The 19,875-nt window shown below is 37.2% G+C and overlaps 1 protein-coding gene across 10 annotated transcripts in view; it reads left to right on the top strand.

Moving 5' to 3' along the window:
• NLGN1 (neuroligin 1) overlaps positions 1-19,875 on the top strand; it is a 397,001-nt gene that overhangs the window by 166,674 nt on the left and 210,452 nt on the right. For 8 of the 10 annotated variants that reach the window (XM_009673763.2, XM_009673764.2, XM_068954456.1 and 5 more), the window contains one exon: positions 17,333-17,392. The exons of the other annotated variants lie outside the window; for them this stretch is intronic. In XM_009673763.2, coding sequence (XP_009672058.1) covers positions 17,333-17,392 — 60 coding nt within the window. The remainder of the gene's footprint in view (positions 1-17,332; positions 17,393-19,875) is intronic. 10 annotated transcript variants of the gene reach the window in all.

Here is a 19,875-nt window from a genome sequence, read left to right as displayed (position 1 = left end):
AAAGGCTTTCTATTATAAATGAATTTAAATGCAGATTTTCTTAAAACCCTTGTTTGTTGCAATGCTGTGGGCACTGTGTTTGCAAAGTTTATCAAATATTCATGGGGTAATGGGTTGTGCTCTTGCAAGCGTGGAATCTTTTCTGCTGCCTGTGCAGCAGAAGAGCAGAGGAACCTGCGTAGCCTGCTGCCCTTATTTGTGCAGAGAACTGCATTAGCAGGTCAGGCTTTCCAGTCCCATAGGATTTTTTACATGGGTGAGGTCTCTAGAACATGCTTTGTTCTTGTTTTCAGATATCAGAAAGGATTCCAAAGTCATTCCTACACTTAAAGGCTATGCTGTTCATCCTAATAACATTAAAAAAATACATAAGGCAACGTGTACTTGGTGGGGAAACATTTTGCTGTACTATGTACCTGATAGGTAGTTGTCAGAGTTTTCTCTGTAATAATTTAAATTTTTCAGGAGTTCAGTTCAGTATAAGAATCTCAGGGAGTGCTAGCAGTCTTTATATATGTATATATATATATATGTGTGTGTGTGAATTTTTTTTTTTTTTTTTTTTTTTTTTGCTTTCTGAGAAAACAGCACATAACCACATGGCATGCATCCCTCACCTTTCTTTCAAATAATCTTCCAGTAAGACCAGTAATGTGTGGAGCCCTTCCCAGCCTCTCTGATACCCCTTAGCCTGAAGGAACTCTCCTTTTACACTAAAACAAATTCTGTATGAAGAACATCACATCCTTAGTCTTACCCTTAACAAAGGGAATAGGAAAATCTCATTTTAACCTTACTTATCCTTCTGTTGGAATAACTGTAGGAAACATGCAGCAAGGGGAAGTCAATCCCTCTTTTCCCCTGTAGACCTTGAGCCACTGCCTAGGGAAAGGATAAGCCTCGTCCAAAGCACTCTCCTCTGCAGACATCCTCTTATTTCCATCTCCTCTTCCCTACTGCTCATCACCCCCCATTAATCCCTTTCATCCTTAAAAGCCAAATGAAACCTACATCTAAAGTTATTCTCATCCTTTAACTTTCCAAAAAAAGAAAAATGCTGCAGCTGCTTCTGAAAAATGCTTTGTGTATTTGTATGAGTGCCTGTGATATTTCTAAAAAGATCTCAGATATCTATGAGAGCCATGTAAACTAGCTATTTTTAATGGTAGAATGTTGACCTAGCGTCTGTGTGTGTTTCAGAAAACACAGCAAAACAGAAATTCATCGCTTTTCAGAAGGCTACCAAGGCTTATAAACCACTTAAATTCCACTTAGGCTTGTAAAGTAACGCATAACTGCAACTTGTTTTTGTTTTTTGTTTTTAATATGGGCCTTGGCCTGGTTTTCTGGCTTTATTTTCTCTTTTTAGAAAATACTGCATTTGCATTCAGTTGTTTGGAAACATTTCACATAAGCAGGCTGTCATGGTTTATTAGACTAGAGTTCAAAAAAAAAAAAGTAACATAGTGCTAACTTACAATGTTGAGTTTTTAATACAATAGTTAGCTGCCTCATTCATTTTCAGATTTGATCACCAGGCAGAACATAAAACTTTATGAAAAATTCTGTAATTCTCCTTGATGATATCAGTCGTTGCTATTAACAAGTAAGGAGACAAAATCTGTAGCACATTTCTAGTAGTCATCTTGATGCGGTTTTTAACTTCTAAAGAAAGAGAACAGATTTCAAATGTTGTTGGAGTAACAAGTTTCCCTTTCACAGATACTAATTAAGCTTTTGACTAATTTACTTACTTATTGCTACATGTAGGCATTTTTAATGTGTTAATTGTGATGGTGATTTTATTCTCACATTTACATATTGAAAGAGCTTAATATAGTATCATACTGCTGAAAAAAGGAAGGACGAATGATTTTATAAGAACACATTTGTAAAACTTATAACATGCTAATTTATGTCTGCTAGTATCTCCTGAAGTTAAATTAGCTGTTGTGGATTTTTTTTCTTGGCTGCCTGGCATTCTGCTGGAATACACTTCCTTAATCCCTGATCCCACAAAATATTTAGGTAAAAATGGCATGTTTAAGGTGTGATTATTTCTTACAGCTTTAATTACATTTATATTTCAAAAAATTCTGTACAAAATTTTAGGCACCATCGCATATAGTTAGTAATCTAATTGAAAAACACCAGTTTGTTTTTAAAAATAATTAAAATAATAGCAATTGTTAAAATGATAATTAAAATCATTAAAAACAGATGATTAAAATTATAATTGTTAAAAATATTAATTAAAAACTATCAGCCAGCAGCTGTCTACAGAAAATCTCCTCTTTCTTAAAGTACACTCTGAGACTCCTCTGAATTCCCTCTGAATAAATATCTTTTGAAGATCTTGTTCACTTTAGTGAGATGAATCCAGCGATACTCAAAGGAGCTACTCATGTATTTGAAGTTACTCAAATGCTTTTCCAGATTATTACCATAGCCTTGATTTCCAGTCTTGACAACGTTCCTCATGCTTAGGTACGTGAGGTGATCTTTGTTTCATGACCTTACTTTCTATGAGAAAGGCTCAAAGAAGCCATTTCTCTGAGCAATGATAATTGTAGTATTTTGAAAAGTTTCACTTTTGTTTATAAATTAAAGAAAAAGGTAAAAATCAATAGGTTTGAAAACAGCTTGCAGATGATGTATCTAAGCATGGTTTTTCTCTTTTTATGTTCAACATTTCAGCATGTTATATTGGCAAATAAGAAAGGAGTATGTGATTATTATGGCTTAATATGGCTTCAGTGTTCTGTCTAGTGCGTTTTTAGGAGCTGAGATTTGCCTTTAATTACAACCTTAACTTCTTTTCCTATTCACTATTAGTCACCTAATGAGAGTTCATTTGATTAGCTTAAATTAATGCTATCAACTGATATGTTTGCAGATTTGAGCTTGAAATGTTGTGTTTCTGGCAACGCGCTGTGCTAATTATTCAAAGATCTTTGTTCGAGAAAATTACTTTAGATGGAGGATGCCTTTATGCAAAATGTCCTCCTTTGCTCATGCTGGAATCGAGGAAACCTAAAGGTTGTTGATACTGCCAAAGTTGTTCTATACAATTCCCCTCAAAACAGAAGCTGAGAGGGGAAAAGTGATAAGCAAGGTTGACCTAGCAAGTACTGATTAATTAAGTAATCATCTCTAATTCATTATTTAAGGCACAGATGCGGCCATGCTGTAGGTGCATATCTGAGGATGACTAGCCCCCTTGCGCTTTCTTCCCATCTATTCTGCCCCCACTGAGGCTTGGCGTCCCTGTTTTCTCTTGGCGCGTGACCAGGCAGACGCATGTCTGGAGGGCAGTAAGGGCAGAGCAGCCGGGAGGGAGCACGCCGCACCAGCGGCGCGTGCGGGCTCCCACAGTTTACAGCCAAACCCGCGCCAAGGTGTCTGGCGTTAGCGGAGATACCTACCGTTTCCTCTAGAGGTGAGGCTGTCTGTGCCCGCACTATGGAGGCTGTAGTCTGCAAAATAGGTAAAACTGTGAGAAAGACTCTATTTCACCCAATGTTTGCGCTCTTGACTCAGTATCTCACTTCTGGACTCCATCAACCAAAAGCATGAAAGCAGTAAGGAAGACAGGAGCTGCTCGCTTTGGCATCAGTCCTTTTTTTGTGTTTAAGTATGATTTCTATGAAACATAGCTTGCAGGACTAGTCTCTACTAATGGACTTAGATATATACTTACAGACAGACATTCGTTGTGACTCATCAAGTAAATCATATTCATTTTCCAAATTAGTACTGCGTGCATATCAAATATGTACTTTCCAGACAGCTGTGGTCTGATAAATATATAATTTTCTTTTTAAGAAAATTAAAATTCAAAGTTAAGATGAAACATTGAAGTAAATTTTTAGCTAAAGGAGATTGGAACTTGTTTTCCAAGTGAGAAATTTTAGCAGCGTGGTATCCAATAACAATTTTTGGTCCGAGCAAGTGGTTGTAACAACAGAGCTGTAAATGGAACCTGTTGCTACCTCAGGGTTTCTAGAAATTTTGTTCTCTATTCTTTGCTCCCAGTAATGAAACAGTGGTGTCAGAACTTCACTGTTTTTTTTGTACATCATTGCAGGAAATAGATAAAAGATACTTGCTTCCAAAAGTTGATTTTCGGGGAGGGGATCTTAGGAGCCTTTAACTCAAGCTTGAAACCTAAAATAGGCTGTGCAGTTTATTATTTGACATAACAGATATGACAGATGCAACTAGTTGGAAGACTTTAAAGGTTCAGTGAATTTTGCATATGACAAGTACATATTTGAATCACCCATCTGTGCTTTCAATAACATGCACTAATATTCAGGACAATAGTATATTAGACTCATTATATAGATAGACATAATGCTGCACAGTATGTACCCTTTAATGAGAGTTTATAAATCCAGGTCTTCCGGTCCGTATGAAACGAACTCCACGCAGAAATTGTAAATGAATTGGCTAGTTTTAAAAATTAGGTAAGCAGCCTATTTACTTCCCAGATTCCTATTATCTGCGAAATTATTTACATTTACATAAATTACATTTATCACATCATCTACCTGGCAGTTTTCAGGTAGACTTTCAGGTCAGCTTACCGGAGTAGAAAACATTTTGTTTCAGTTGTTCTGTGGTCTTGAAGTAACTCATTGGCATTGCTGAACACATATCTGGAAGCAGAAATGAGGCCCAAGACAGGTTTGTATTCTACGAAACAGGAAGAACTGCAAGAAAGTCTTTATTACTTTTGATACTCCTGATCCATGGTTAAGAAAGATGCAACCCGTTGAGTTTTGAAGTAGTTAAACTGAGACTAAGCTGTCAAGTAAACACAATATGCAGTCTATTACTAAAGCAAGAGAATGAGTTGTTTGTTCTAAGAAAACGATTACAAGCAAGGGGATGAGCTGTTTTGGGAAAAACAAGAACAAGCTTGAACATATGATTGTGTCAAGAAATGAAATTGAAAATCTTAGAGGCTTTCATGTAAAGATGTGTACTTTTTTCCCCCCTCTTTCTTGCCTGTCTCTTTCTGACTTATTTGTGGAGTGGGATTGAGTTCCAGATTAAGATACCTAGATACAGGAGTCAGCAGGGAGCTGCCTGCATGTGAGCTTGCTCTCTGACCGCCCGTTACCATCTGAGAAGTTGTAGTCACTAACGTTCAGGGCACCTACTGGTGCAGGTGTCTACATTGGAGGTATGGCAGATTGTTCTGATGGAGACACTGACTGTGTTATCTACATGGTCCTTGTGTTTAGAAGGATTTTGGACACCTAGCTCACGTGTGGGCACCTACATCTAGGTGTCTTTCTGGCTTAAAGCCGATAACTTACAAAGTTACAGCTCTTTCCCTCGACTTTAGATATCCCACTGTGGAGCTTAGATCACAGATGAAATGCCAGTGCAGTCTGACTTAATCACGTTAAGGCATTAAGTACTTGGTTTCATCAGCGGTACCAGAAGATGATGTTGGCCCAGAGAACAGCACCTTACAAGACAGAATATTGTGACAGTGCAAAGGATGATGTATTTGATGTATTTGATTGCAATGTAAGCTGGTATTTTGAGGAGTTTTGAGCTAGGTACTGTCGTTAAAAACAACAGAGACTCGGCAGCCTGTGGTTTACTCCCACCTCTTCAGCAGAATTACGACCATCGCTGAAATCTGAGCTTCTGTATCCGTTACTCAATCTACTAGAATACAGCTAGCTCAGGTGTGATTTGCACTGATATCGATTATATAGCTATTACTGGGAGGAAAGCTATTATAAAGGATAGTTCCAGTTATCAAACATTAAAACCATGGCCTGATGGAAGTCTGAGAAGCTCAGAAGTTATTTTTACTCTTCTGGCATGTCACGGGTTGGAGCAGAGTTGAGCTGAAAGGCTGCAAGGAAGGAAAAGGCAAAGGAAGAGTCTGGCAACTCTTCAGGAAGGAATTTCAAACTGAGGACACAGCATGCAAACTTTTTAAACTTTGTGCAAAAACGCAGTGAATCATAGTCTTACATAGGTTTTGATTTGCAAATTATACTCATTGCGAAGTTGTTTCTACTTTTTTATGTCAAAAACATAAATCAACTCTGCTTTTTAAGTATTTCTGATAAAATAAAACAGATCATTAAATGCCTTCTGTTGAATGAAGCAGTCTATCCATGCTTTCTCTATATGGGAATCTGAGTATGTCTGCAAACATTATTTTACAAAAAAAAGAAGTACTTTTTCTGCGTCCAGTCTTTATCCGATATATCCAAATTATGCACAGAAAATCCCAGAAGAAAGAGAATTGTAACCGTCACTTTAGCAGAGAAAGTAGAAGTTATCTGTGACCGTATATATTTCTAAAACTTTCTACTACATCTAAATCACAAAGTTAATATACATTTAGTGTATACCCTCATGGTAATATCTATATATCTGAAGGCACAAGGTAAAAGACAGAATCCATTGAGGTTAGTGAGATTGTTCCCATTGTGGACATTAAATACTTACTATACGTTTACAGCTTAGTTGTTAATCCCATAGCTGAAGAGCCAAAATGAATTCATCTAATTTTACCAAAACTTTATTGATTCCCCAATGTTACTGAACTGATAAGTTTTTAAAAGAAAACTCTAACTTTAAAATTTTGCCTTCCTGTTTTCCTACTTCTGCTGCAGTATTGGCCATTCTCACTTAGTGATCCTGGAGCAAAAACCAAGACTGACATTGTGCTTCTGGTGGGTCCATGAGTATCAGCAATCCTTCGCTGCCCCTCAGGAGCAGACTGTTCGCTGTTTGTTAGAGAAATAACTTTTACTTTCCCTGTTCGCTTGGTACTTTGACAGTCTAAAGTATTTTGCCAGTAGTTTGCTCTGCTTCTATAGATGTTCGTTCTTCCCAACAAGATGGAGCTTGGATTATTGGGGGTATTTTTCCTCTAACTTGGTTGACGTGAGAAAGGGTCATAAGGACTATTTACTTGCTTATTTTCGGAAACATCCCTGTAGATCTGTTAAGTCTCAAAACAGCAGATATTCTAGTTGTATCAGGGACTATACCATAAAGTAAATTATCACTAAAGATATTATCATTAAGTTAGTGACTTAATCGCTTGTTGTATGTGTAGGTGTTACAAAATGCCTTACTTAATTACTGGTTTTATTATCAGAGGGACCTCTGAATGAAACATCAGGCCATCATTTGAACTTGCTCACAGTGTTTATGTAAATTCTCTTTATCTGTTAGGACATGAAAGTATGTTTTACCCAATTAGGATCAGCCTTGAGAAAAGAAAGATATCTCATTTTAAAAATTCTGAAAACTATGTTGATACTGTGATCCTAAGTAGACTTCAGGGAGAGGGGGAAGGAAAAAAGAAAAAAAAAGAAGTGAGAACACTTTTTGTCAAACGCTGAGAAACATTGTGCTTTTATCTGGTGTGCATTGTGTTGTTTTCTTCTGGAGGGTACTGCCATTGTCAGAAGATAAAGAATTAGAAATGTTATATTATCCCTAAACTGTCAACTCTCGCCTAGATGACTTTTGTGAAAGCGGAAGCAAGGGCTGCTCTGACGTTTTAATCTTAAATTTGCTATGCCTTTCCAAGTCATATATTGTAGACTCAGGCTTGACATTTTGTAAATCTATTTTATTTTATTGATCATTTCCTGTTTACCAACTTCTGTGTTAAGATGATCGATTATTAAATAGAAAGCATGAAGGCCAAATTTCTGCTGCGAGAGTTTTGAGCCTTCTGTCCTTATATAGGAATCTACTGTAGCTGCGTAAATACACGGTCCCAGGTATCACCTCTTGTCTGCGAGTTCTGCTATATTAGAAGTGATGTGCTGATTTCCTTTCATGCTCCATTCAGTGTAAGGACTTTATTTATCCATTTGGAAATCTTTAATATTACATGTAGAACAAGTCAACTGTAGTTTCAAAACAAGACCTACGCTGCTACTGAAAACATGTCAAAACGAAAATAATTTTTTTTTATGACAAGTATTTGCTCCTGCTAATCTTCAAGTGCTGGCTGTATCGTTCTTGTTTTGTGACTGCTGCATTTCGGAGGTGTTTGGAGTTTTCCTGCCTAAAGTTAAGCTCTTCTAAAAATGCAATATGTAAGTATGAGAGACAAGGAAAATTGCACTTTTCTTTTGACAGTTTTTAAAATAAATGCTCCCCCCTAAGTACTCCCACCACTTGTTTCTCAGGGCTGTGCACTTCGATTCTGTCAAAAGTTGTGGTGAAGTGGGCAGATATAATTATGATTCTAAAAGCCAGTGACCAAAGTCCCAATTAAAGCATCTTTTAAGGAAGCCTTGAAAGCTCTGGATAGTGGAGAAACATTTGAGTTTAAGTATCTTTACCTTTTTTTTTGTTTTTATGGTCCAGATAAATAGAAAGACGGTAGTTCTGAACACTAGGTTATTCACCTTCCTGGAAGAAACTTTGTTGGATGTTTCAGAATGTCCTTATATGCAAACAGATAGAAGAGAAGCAGGGTATCAGATTTTGAGGTAGTATCACTACCCTTGAGCTCAGCTGAGGCACAACTGGGTAGGATAGCAGTGCTGTAGGTACCAGAGTCAGCAGCAGGTTGTTGGGAAGTTCTGGCCACTGCTGAAGGTAAACCTTTTAGTTTGCTTATTTTTTATGCACTCAAAGGTATGAGAGAAACTGGATTTCTAAAAGGTAAAATATTGCACAGGTTACAGTGGTACAACACATTACATAAAGCACAGGCTTAAGGCCAGATGACATGAAGCACACTGGGGGAAGGGGGCAGGAGAACTTATTTCATTGCGAACTCTATATGAAAGTATTATGCACAATTAACTTGATTTTCTCTGCAGTGTTCAATTACATGGTTACATGAAGAGCGTTTTACTCTGCTATTTAGGATATGAAACTGGGTCTCAGGAGAGCTGGACTGTACGCTCAGCTGTGCCATAAACAAACTATATAGCTACTGCAACCACAGCCTCTGCAGTTAATAGAATTAGGTGGGGAGAAGCCTTTTCCAGCAGAGGGAAGACTGACAACACTTGTCCTTAGCAAAGGTTATCACTTGTGCAAGGATCCTGCGGTTATCCTACGCATCAAGGCTGTTCTGGTCTACTCTCCTCAGAGCTGTTAATGTAACAAAGGTTATATTTATTTGACAAATTGGTTTGGGCTAAATCTTTTCCCTTTCAGGTCTGAGAACAGAAGGGGATAACAAAATAAAAAGTAAAATAAGATTAATTTTCAAGTATAATTTTAATCATAATTTGGTATTTGAGGCAAGTGGTAGCAGAGAATGCCTTCTGACAAGATACCTTCTTGTTGATGAGCTTCCTACTTGCACCCGAAAAAAGATAATGCAAAAACCAACACAAAAGCAGCAGCAAAGAGCCTAAACTTCACTGATTTTACCTAAATTGATGGTGGTTTTTCAGCTGTTAGTGTCTCTTCATATAACCTTATGCTGTAAAAGCATCCTTCACTTACTGCATCCTGACTTGCATTGCCATTACAGCAGCAATGTAGAGACCTTTGAAAAGACAGTGGAGACTGGTGTTGATAGATAGATGGCAGTGATAAATCTTCCCTTTGGAACTTGAAGTTTGGACCTTTAAATTACAGATCTGTAGTTCTAGTGCAAAAGCTAAATATGATCGCTTTTTAGACACGTAGCCTAAAAAGAGTCCATGTTTTCCTTACAAATAGGAAGCAATTTGACTACTAGAATTGCAGAACATGAATTTAGCATTTTGTTTTTACGTGTATAAATAGACTAAAAGGTAAGGCATTTATAACGAGAAAACTGAATTTAATCACAGATCTTTGATAATACGTTCAAGTAACTGAAATTTTATTTATCGATTAGATTTATACATGGAATAACTGAGAGAAGTTTTACCAGATAAAAATTTGGCACATTTAGTCCTGCTTAACACCTGAGTTGACCTCCTGGCCTAAATGCAAATAGAAGCAGTTCTGTTAACATCAGTGGATCTGTCTTCCTATTATCAGGAGATTTAACCTGTTGATTTTAGAGAACTTACTTGGAGGCTTAAAGGTAAGCACGCATGTAAGTCATGCTTCATTAGGACCTGCAGTGTAGTCATTGCCTGTAGAGAGAAAGAATTGATTCATGGTCTTGAATTTCAGGTGATGGAACAGCTGTGTAATGTTGCATTGAATTCATTATAGTTGTGTGTCACCCTGCAATATGAGTATCTGTAAAGCAACATGAATTATTAATGCAAGCAAAATGTTAAGAGCTGCGTGGACTTGTGATATAGGCAAGTGAGGTAGCACTAGAGTGGTAAATGCTAATGATCACTGCCACCCAGCAGGTTATACATCTCGTTCTTCATGTCTGCTACCTGCCCACCCCTCACCTCCGAGGCAATATGCTCCAACTGCGATATTTTCCCTTAAGTGCATGGGCTTTATTTTTCTCTGTCAATCCTGGCCAGGAGAGTTCTGGTCCATGTGAAGCGTCCTTTCTCAGCTGGTGGGAGGGACAGGCCCACCACCCTTCCCATCAATGGAAAGGACATAAATGTCTTCCTCTCCCCTCTCCAATGCAACTTTTTTTCAATGGGTAGGACAGAAGTCAGTGCTTGGAATGATTATCAGACTGCCGGCTCTTTCCTTTTGCTGAATTGCTTCCTCCTTGTATTATGGATACTCTATGCAATAAGTTATGTTTTCATTCTGACCTCATAAGGATGAGCAGACAACTCATCTGGGTTATTAGCTTTGTATTGTATGAAAGGGAGAAAAAAATACTCATGCTGTCTTTGAACTTATCCTGACAAATCATTCACACGAGTGGTACTGCTGGCTCGACCCTGCTGTGCAGGGCCAGAGCAGAGCAGGACACTGCCAAGGTGCATAACGCAGCTGGACATCCCGAGGGGTTTGGGCAGGCATGCTCCACGCGTCTTCGGGCCGGGGCTTCTCTGCTGTGTGGATGGGCCCCAGGACACAATGCCTGGCCCAGCAATCTGTCCTTGTCGTGCTTGCTTTTCTAGCACCGCTGTATGACTCCATGCAAGGCCGCTCGCATAACCAGAAGCCTTCTAAAAGGGGAACTGGATTTATAGAGAGCGGTTGCAAAAGGAATGGGATTCATAGAGAGGCTGCAGTCAGGCTCTGCTTGGTCTTCCCTCCACAGGACATGGAAACATGAAGTGCCTTAGCCTCTGAGAATACCCTGAATTTCAGGCCGCATACAAAATAGGAGGGAGTAGAGGAGCGAATCCCTATCCACACTCTCAGATTTTGATGCCATTTAAATTCATATAAATCTAGTGTTCGGTAAGGAAATTCCTTTGGGTTTAAGGGAAATCAAGATCCAGCCAGCATGATTAATCTTGTGAACAGAGGCTCAAGATTAGCCGTTCTTTCTGTTTGACACTTCAGCAATATGTTGTTATAAGAGACACAGCGGGAGTTACTCTTGAAGTGTCAGAATAGCTGCTTTAGTGACAAAGCAGTTATATGTGTAAATTTTCACAGAAAGTTGGCAACTCTTTTGTGAGTTCGCTTTGCACCTGTCATTCACTCGCCGATGCGAATTTGAGTTGCTTGCAGCTCTAATTACAGTACTTGATTGTCATCACAGATCAGGTAGTAAGAGGCGAAACTACTGAGGTTTGTGCCGTCATTTGCTTTTAAAACGTGCGTGCAGATGGTATCCTCAAAAAGAAAAGAGGACCAGGGCTTAGCCCTGCTAGTCCGCTCTGCAAGTAAGCACCATATGAAAACAAAAGGAATTTACAGGGGAGAAATAACAAGGAAAGAAGCACACATGTGGTGAAAGCAAGTCAGTAATAAGGAAAAATTCAAAGTAGATTGTTCTGTCTATTGCAACAAAATATGATAGTAGAAAGAGGTATTTTTTCAGTTAAGTGTTTCTTAAGGCCCAGCTGCCATTTGTACCTTGTGAATATCTCCTCTGTAAGAAATTGTAGTTCCTTTCTTTCCACTGGCAGCTTTCTAATTTTTAAATGAGAGAAGATGATTTTATAAAACTATTCATCAGATGACTATTGTGCTATGTCTTTCCAATTTGTCATTACATTTATAAGAGAAACTATTATACAGTTATATTTTAATTTCAACATATAAGATTTTGATTTTAGAATTCTCTTCACTGACAATGTTGAGGTGTGAAGATTGTTAATTATAGCTCCTCATTAATTTCTTTTAAATCAAAAACATGAAATAGGTACAACATGTTATTGTGCCTCAGCTAACATCTGCTAGACTGATAATTCAGCACAGATTTTTCTAGCTGGAGAGTCTACATTGCATAAATGATAGTTGAAATAACAAAGAATTAGTTATTTCACATTTGAACCTCAGAAGGTAGTGCCTAAAAACGTAATTTCACGTTAATGCTCAGTTTAAAACTGAGCTAATGAAGTAGAAATAGCAATGGATGGATGGAGATAGGTTTAAAGGTAAATATGTAATTGTATTTAACATGTGTGCCCCAACAGATTCCATAATGTTGCAACCAATATAGCGAATTATCCTAATACCTGTATTACTTCAGTATTTTGCCTTAATCTCACCTCTTTCTCTTTATGGAACAGATGACCTAACTCAAAGAATGGTTATTAAAGTATGGCGATTTGTTTCAGCTTATTTGATCCATGGAGTCTACCTAACCTGATGTAAGAGGTCCTTTTTCTTTCCCACTTTTTTCATTACCAAAAGAGAACGTTTTGGCCAAAACAATAGATGTCTACATAAGCATAGATTTATTAAGTTTAGGGGATTTATATTGTTGTGTTATAAAATGGTGTCAACTTGCAGTATGAGTTTTTTAATGATGAATAGATTTCCTAGGCCGAGAAGCTAATGACATCTGCAGCTTCCATGCCTCCCACACACATACGCTACAAAAGGTCACAGATAATTTCTGCTGAATCGAGACCATAAAGAGAGAATTTATAATCGGCTTTAATGTATTTGGGAGCTAAAGTACATTAGTCCAGCATCAAAGAGAATAATAAAAACCAGTATTAATATGGCTGGACTTTAATTATTTCAGAGCACTTAATTACTCTTCAGCTAACTGAACAAGAAGTGTGCTATTTCCCTCCTTTTGAGCAAGGAAAGCCACCTACAAACATAAAGGGGTCAGTTATGGAGATGTTAAAACGTGTTTTGTTACTTCCTTAGCATCAATTGCCATACAAATAGAGTGAGTATTTGAATAATACTTTCAATAATGTAAGAACTGTTTTCAAATTAAATGAGTAAAGTGTTCATAAGGAGTTCCTCCTGCACACAGCTTTCTTTTAGCTTTTACAGTAAGACTGTTCATTTTGTTTAGGAGACATAAAATGCAGTAATCGCTTTTCCTTCTTTTCCAGCTGACATAGGGGTCTACTTTCCCATTAGCATTAATGAGAGTTATAGGCATGCAGCAAAGGGAGACTAAACCTTATAGATACTTGACAAAGTAAGCCATCTTTGCATCAGCGTTTTAGAGGCTTTTTTTTTTTTTACATTATTTATGGTACTTGCTTACTCTGCTGATATTTAGTATTTATTTATTGTATAAACTTTAGCTAAAATTTAGGCTAGCACAGGAAGGCAACGTATCTATTTGAAGGCTAGTATCTTAAAGATAATACAGTCTTTTCTTAATGGATGCCTGTTTTTGTAGGTGGAATAGTCAAAGAATAAAAGGAAAGGGTTAACCTTCACCAAATGTGAAGAGAAGCTACAGTGAAACAACAGCGGAAAGTAATTGTGGACAAAAGACACTTTTCTGGTAGTCATAATTCTGGAAAATGTATACTGCCCCCCTTTTTTTCCTGGTTCCTAGTCCACCATGTCTTAGTATCAGAATTTTCAAAATTAGTTTCTGGCACCTGAAGAGAGTCTTAAAATTAGGGAAAAACCCTATAGAATCAAATAGTGAATAAACTGATAGGGCTAAAGAAATAATTCTAGTTGAGGGATACATTTAACCTATAAAATCATTAACTTTCTGTAGAATATTAATTCAAACTTGCAGAAAATAACTGAGAATTATAACTGCTATGCAATTCTAGACTTGATTTATTTTTATTTAGAAAGGTTATTGGTGTTACGTTTTGTAGGACCTTTCCATAAGATTTTATTCTGTTACCTGGTAGTGATTTCAACATGTTTCTTCCTGTGTAAGGGCTGAAGACTTCAGTCTTTATTTCTGATCCTGCAAACACAGCAATCATATTTAGTCAATGAAGTCTGTTATCTGGAGAATCAGAAGCAAAAACCATTCCTTACTGGTTTGGAATGAGATTTGCTGCTGAAACAGGGAGAAGCCTCATCCAGAGCTTCTCTAATACCACTTCCATGATTTCAGGGAACTTCCTCAGCAGCTAGGTGTGAAATAGACAACATGCAGCACAGCCAAACTCACAGCTCTGCTGCTGCTTTGAGAATTTAAGGTTTTACCACTCTGTGTTGCCGTATGCTGTCTTAGACAGCCAAGCGCACAATAGTTCTTGAGCTAATGTTTCTTCTAGGGATTGCAGAAGAATTTACAAATACCAGTTAAGTTTCACAGCACGCCTGTATGTACAGGAAAGTTATAGCGAATAGGTAAGTAGTTTTGCACCTGGTGTTTGAGGACGGAGCTGTGTTCTGGTTTCTAGACCACGTACATCACTGTAAATCCAGGAAGCAGATATTCAGGGCTAGAAAATCTGTCCAAAGTGTTTGGTTTATGGTTCTGTAGGTTAGCTGTTGCTGAAATGTAACGAACATGGTCCATCACATTTGCAAATTGGAGTAAACTGTGGGCAAAATTGATGTCTCATTTCCCTCTTAGCAGAATACCTTAAGTGGTGCCTGGTTGGACTGCTGCATGTCTCCATTAGGGATGAGTCCTCCTGCTTAGGGCATCCGGCAAGTTCAGTCCGCTTATTGCAAAATAGATATACAGCTGTGTAAGATGCTTAATCTATGATATTTAAAAATAATTCAGATAGTCTCTTTGCCAAAAGGTATATAATTTCCTATTTTCTCCTATTTTTAGGAGATACCTCCAGTAATGCTTCATCTTAGTGTGAAATCATGCATGATATGGAATCAACCATTTGTGCTGAGGTATTTGATGCACTATATGACTATTGTTGACATCTGGAAATATGACTTCTACAAAACACCACACAAAGGCCACCTACTAGAAAAATAAATGTAACATTAATTTTCTTGGTTCCATCGCGGAAAAGAAATTGTCCCTCTCTGTGCTACTTTAGAGAAGTATATGCCATTTGCCTTTGCAGATGCTATTTTGTTCTCTTCGGGAGCTTTTTTTTTTTTTAATTTAAAGGTGTCAAGAATCCATTAAAATGTGTGTGTATATATATATATATATATATGTATAATTTTGGCTGTCTGGCTATTTATGGTTATTAATTACATAGCTCTTAGAAGTTTAACATTGTTCTTCCTGTACGCTGTGCTGAAAACCCACCATGAAATTATTATTATTATTATACATATATCTTTTACTTTCCTAGCTATATGTATTCTTTTATGTATATGTAAAGTTGCTGTGGTATGAGAATGATGGGCTGCAAGTCATTTCAATATGTGCATTCAGATAGGGTCACGTTATCTAGATATCATATACTGTAAAGATTACATTCACGGTTCTTCTTAGGAGATGTTGGTGCATTCACCAAGGTTCTGTACTAAACAGAATGGTTATTTGCAGTTGTGACTATAAAATGCTTTTGTTTAATTGCTGATGTATAAGTCTTGTTTTGTGTGCTTACAATTAGTTTAAAACTATACTCCTGACTGATGTAGTAATTAAGGTATTCAGCTGTGGTTTTCAATAATATGGTCCAGTTCCTAAATTTACAGTTAAAAAATCTCACAGTACCTCATGGGTTACTTGTGTTTCTCAGATTCATGCACCTGGTACAAACATCTTCTGAATTTTTTTTAAATGCACCAAATGCATAGTATTCTGCTTAAAACTATACATGTAATGTTGAATGCCTAATATCTTGTAAAATAACAGAATGAGATAGAGCTTTTAAAATACAAATGTTTTAATACTCCTTCATTGTGCTTTGGAGTTAATGCATGTCTTTTGCCTACATCTACTGCAAGTATCAACACATACGGTTCATCTCTTTTTTGTTGTTGTTTTTGTCTATTGTTATTTTATGCATGAGAAGGTTCTTGTTTTCTACTCTGTGCTTGGCTGGCTTTTTTTTTTTTCCTTAGTCGTGTGTTTGTACTGATTGCTTTTTTGCATGCAAATTACAGAATGTCATGGAAATGAGAGAGCTCTGAAAAAAAAGGAAAGATAATGCTGAGTTCCAACTGTCTTTTATTTGTGCGTAAGTGTGTAAAATATATGACGAAAATATTTTCAGTATGACCTTTGACTTTCCTTCTGGTGTATATTTCTATTACTCGCTAAAGGAGCAGGCATTTTTCCCATTGGAAAACATGATGAATCTATTAATACTTGTTAATAATGTAAATGCTGGGCATGAAAGAATTTTGTCTTGCAGTCCATTTATAGAAATAACGAATTATGATATTGTCTGCCCTGCCCAAGCTAAAACTGAAATTCCATATACTCAGTGCAACTTTTGTATACTTTAGGTGAAACCCTAGTCCCATTGAAATCAATGGCAAAATCATTGCCTTCGGTTGGTCTAGGATTTCACTCTTGTTTCGAGTTTACATATTTCTCGTTTCTTTACAAATATCTCAGCAGGTAGTCAAAGGTTTTAAGGGAAACTACAGTTCGATTTAAAATAGAATGTAATGAGTGTATCAACAAAAAAGAAAAGAAAAAAAGAAAAAAACTAAAGCCAAACCCATGCTTATCTTTGTAAAGCATGAGCTTAAATGGCTGAAATTAGAAATATGAATTAGCATTTCGTGGAAAATTTTCTTTTAACCAGCTGTCGATACATTTATTAGCCACCTTATTGTATCAAATGCAAGAGAGAATTTGGCAGTCTTTGTCTCCTCTATTCCTAATAAGAAAAAAACAATTAAATTAAGTGGATAAATATGGTTTATGGTGGGTATGCTTTTAGTAAACAAAGCTTTGTTTCTTCATTTAAAAACAATAAAGCACTGGGCACTCTTTGATTCTTGTGCTAGATGTTTCTAATAGCTATACCCCCTAAGGAAGGTTTTGCTGTAATGTTTGAAAAACATGACTAAAAATTGGTTGTTAGAAACTAAGATTTCCCTCCCTGCAAATGTTTTTCTTGAAACATCCACGGGAATTTAATATTCACTGTTTTTTTCCTCAGTCTTGTATATTCTTGAATTGTCTTTTTTCCTCCATTTTCTCCGTTCTTAATCCTAGGTCCCCTTACAAAGAAACAGACAGATGATTTAGGTGATAATGACGGTGCTGAAGATGAAGGTATTTTTTGCCGCCAAACTGATTTGCATGACAAGGATCCCTGAAAATCTTTTTTCTCCCCTCTTTTTTTGACTTCTTGTCTTCTTTTGAAGAGTTTTTTTTAATTCCCATTTTTGATGTGTTTTGTCTTCTTGCTTGTTGTTATACATATATATATTTTTAATTTTTTAAAAGAAAGAATGTTGTTAAGTTCTACGTTTTTATACAAAACAGTAACAATATTTAAAGAGGAGGGTTTTTTGTTTTCTTGAAATGGACTTTTGATATGTTGCATCCCACCTTTTGACTGAATTTTGTCCATACTCTTTGAACTAACACTCTTTTAAAGTTTATCTGTACACCTTTTTGCATGTTTTCTAACCCTATGTATTTCACCAAGTACAAAGATGTTTCTTTTTTTCACCGACTGATCTCAGTTTGGTAAACATAAAATGTTGTGTTTATAAAAGGGAAAATACAAAAACTCTCAGAAAGTGTCTCTTAAGCAACTGATTTTCCCCAAATACAAAACCTTCCCCACGTACATTGCCACGAACAAATAGGAACGAACGTCAGGCTCCGCCACCACCCTGTGACAAGGGACGTAGCCCTAGGGTGGCGTTGGCAGGTGGTGGGGCTCTGCGCAGCACCTTCGACTTCCGTGTTGCTAAACTGCTGTCACCCAAATGAATTGGCCCGCTCTCTTTTCTACAGCATTGGCATGTAAAGATGCCCATCTGCTTGTGCTGATCCTTAGAAAACACTACTAACCAGTAAAATCTAAAGTTTGAAATGTCGAGCCCATTATTTTATGCATTATGTTCATTAATCATATAAGCTATGCAGATTTTTTTTTTTCAGGGCAGTGGAAAGGAAAATATGAGGCTCTTTCTCCTGAGCGGCCTCAGTCCTTCAGTCTGATATGTTCCAAAATTCTGAATCTTAAACACATACTTCATATATTTTATGGTCAATGAGTAAAACAAATCGCTATATAAGACTGTTAGAGTTGCTCCTTGCTTCTCTGTTAATATACAGGTTTTTGGTAGATATTAAGAGAAAGCTTAACTGGTAAACAGCAAGGCTCATAATTGATTTTTGTCATACAGTACATTAACTGCTTTAGTCAAACAGAAAGTTGTGGTCTTGTCGTGAAAGATGTAGGAAGACACATATAAGCATTTAACTATTTAAGCAATATCTGAACATCGAGTTTACAAATAAGCCCACAAATTTCTATACTTACTTATTAATCTTGACTCTCTCCTAAATGTGAAAATTAAGCATTTTAATGAAAGTTGACCAGCTGGTTCAATATTTGAAAGAAGATCAAATTGAAAAACTACTTTGAAATCTCTTACACTATTCAGAGATGGGTAAGATATGGTGTTAATCACAGATCCACTTAGCTTTTTGAGGCCAAGTCACTTTTAAACAGTAGTTCATGAGAAAACATAGCAAAGGACATTCTTGTGTATTCCCTAAGACCCGTGATATTGAATTAGCCACTGTAAAACTAAATCTGACTTGTAACAATATCTTTTAAGAAACAGTTTGAAACCTGGGTTATTCATCCAGCAGACCATAATGGCTCTCCTAATTTGCTGTATAATTGCCAAGACAGATGCTAATGGCTTAACATTTGTTGAGTCACTTGCTGCTTAGACACATTTAAAAGAGACTACTCAGTTTGCTAAAATTCAGCAGAGAGCCGTTGCTATCAGAAAGCAGTTTAGTATGTAGCGTCCGGTGAGAGTAGTGATCTCAGTCCTAGCAGGACAAGTGTTCATGTCCTAAAAAAACCATCTCCCACATTGACAGTTGCTGTAGGGAGAAAGGTCTGTAAGAACGTAGCAGCCAAACTTGAAGGGAAAAAACGTATTTACAACGTTAATAAATCTCTGTAATCTGTAGGACTAGGATTAATTCTCTCTGGCATGCAGGTGACAGTTTTGTTCTCCTTCTCTGTGCCAACAGCAGAATGCAGGCAGTAATTAGACTTTCCTGCTTCTGAGAGTCACAAAAAGACAGGACAAATTTAAATTTTTATGATCTGTAGACGCTGTGAAGGCTGCTCACAGGTCTGCAGGATTAGCAGAAATCCTGTATGCTGACCAGGATCAGGCAACCTGCATTTTGTGACCTGTTCTTCTCCTGTGAAGCTCTAGCCTGTGTTACACAGGCAGAATTGAAGAGTTCAAAAACTTTGGTATAGGTACAGGCGAAGAGACAGGTAGAGGAAAAAGCCATCTCAGCTGTCAAGATTTTCTGCTAACCTGTCCATCCAACCCTTTGCCTTTTGACTCCCCACTTTCGTAGCTTAATAGCTTTTAGTCAATACAAAAATATACAAATGAAAACACAAAGCAAACATCAAATGGAATGAATTATGCAGTTAGACTACGAGGGATAGTGGGCTGTACAGGGTGAAAAAGGACGACCTCCTGCACGCGTAGAACCCACGTACAGAAACAGATGTGCAGTAAATTCTGAAGCGCCCAGGA

The sequence above is a fragment of the Struthio camelus genome, chromosome 9 (assembly GCF_040807025.1).
Source record: "Struthio camelus isolate bStrCam1 chromosome 9, bStrCam1.hap1, whole genome shotgun sequence".
Lineage (NCBI taxonomy): Eukaryota > Metazoa > Chordata > Aves > Struthioniformes > Struthionidae > Struthio > Struthio camelus.
Note: the sequence above shows the minus strand (reverse complement) of the source record. Positions and strands in the feature narration are given on the sequence as shown.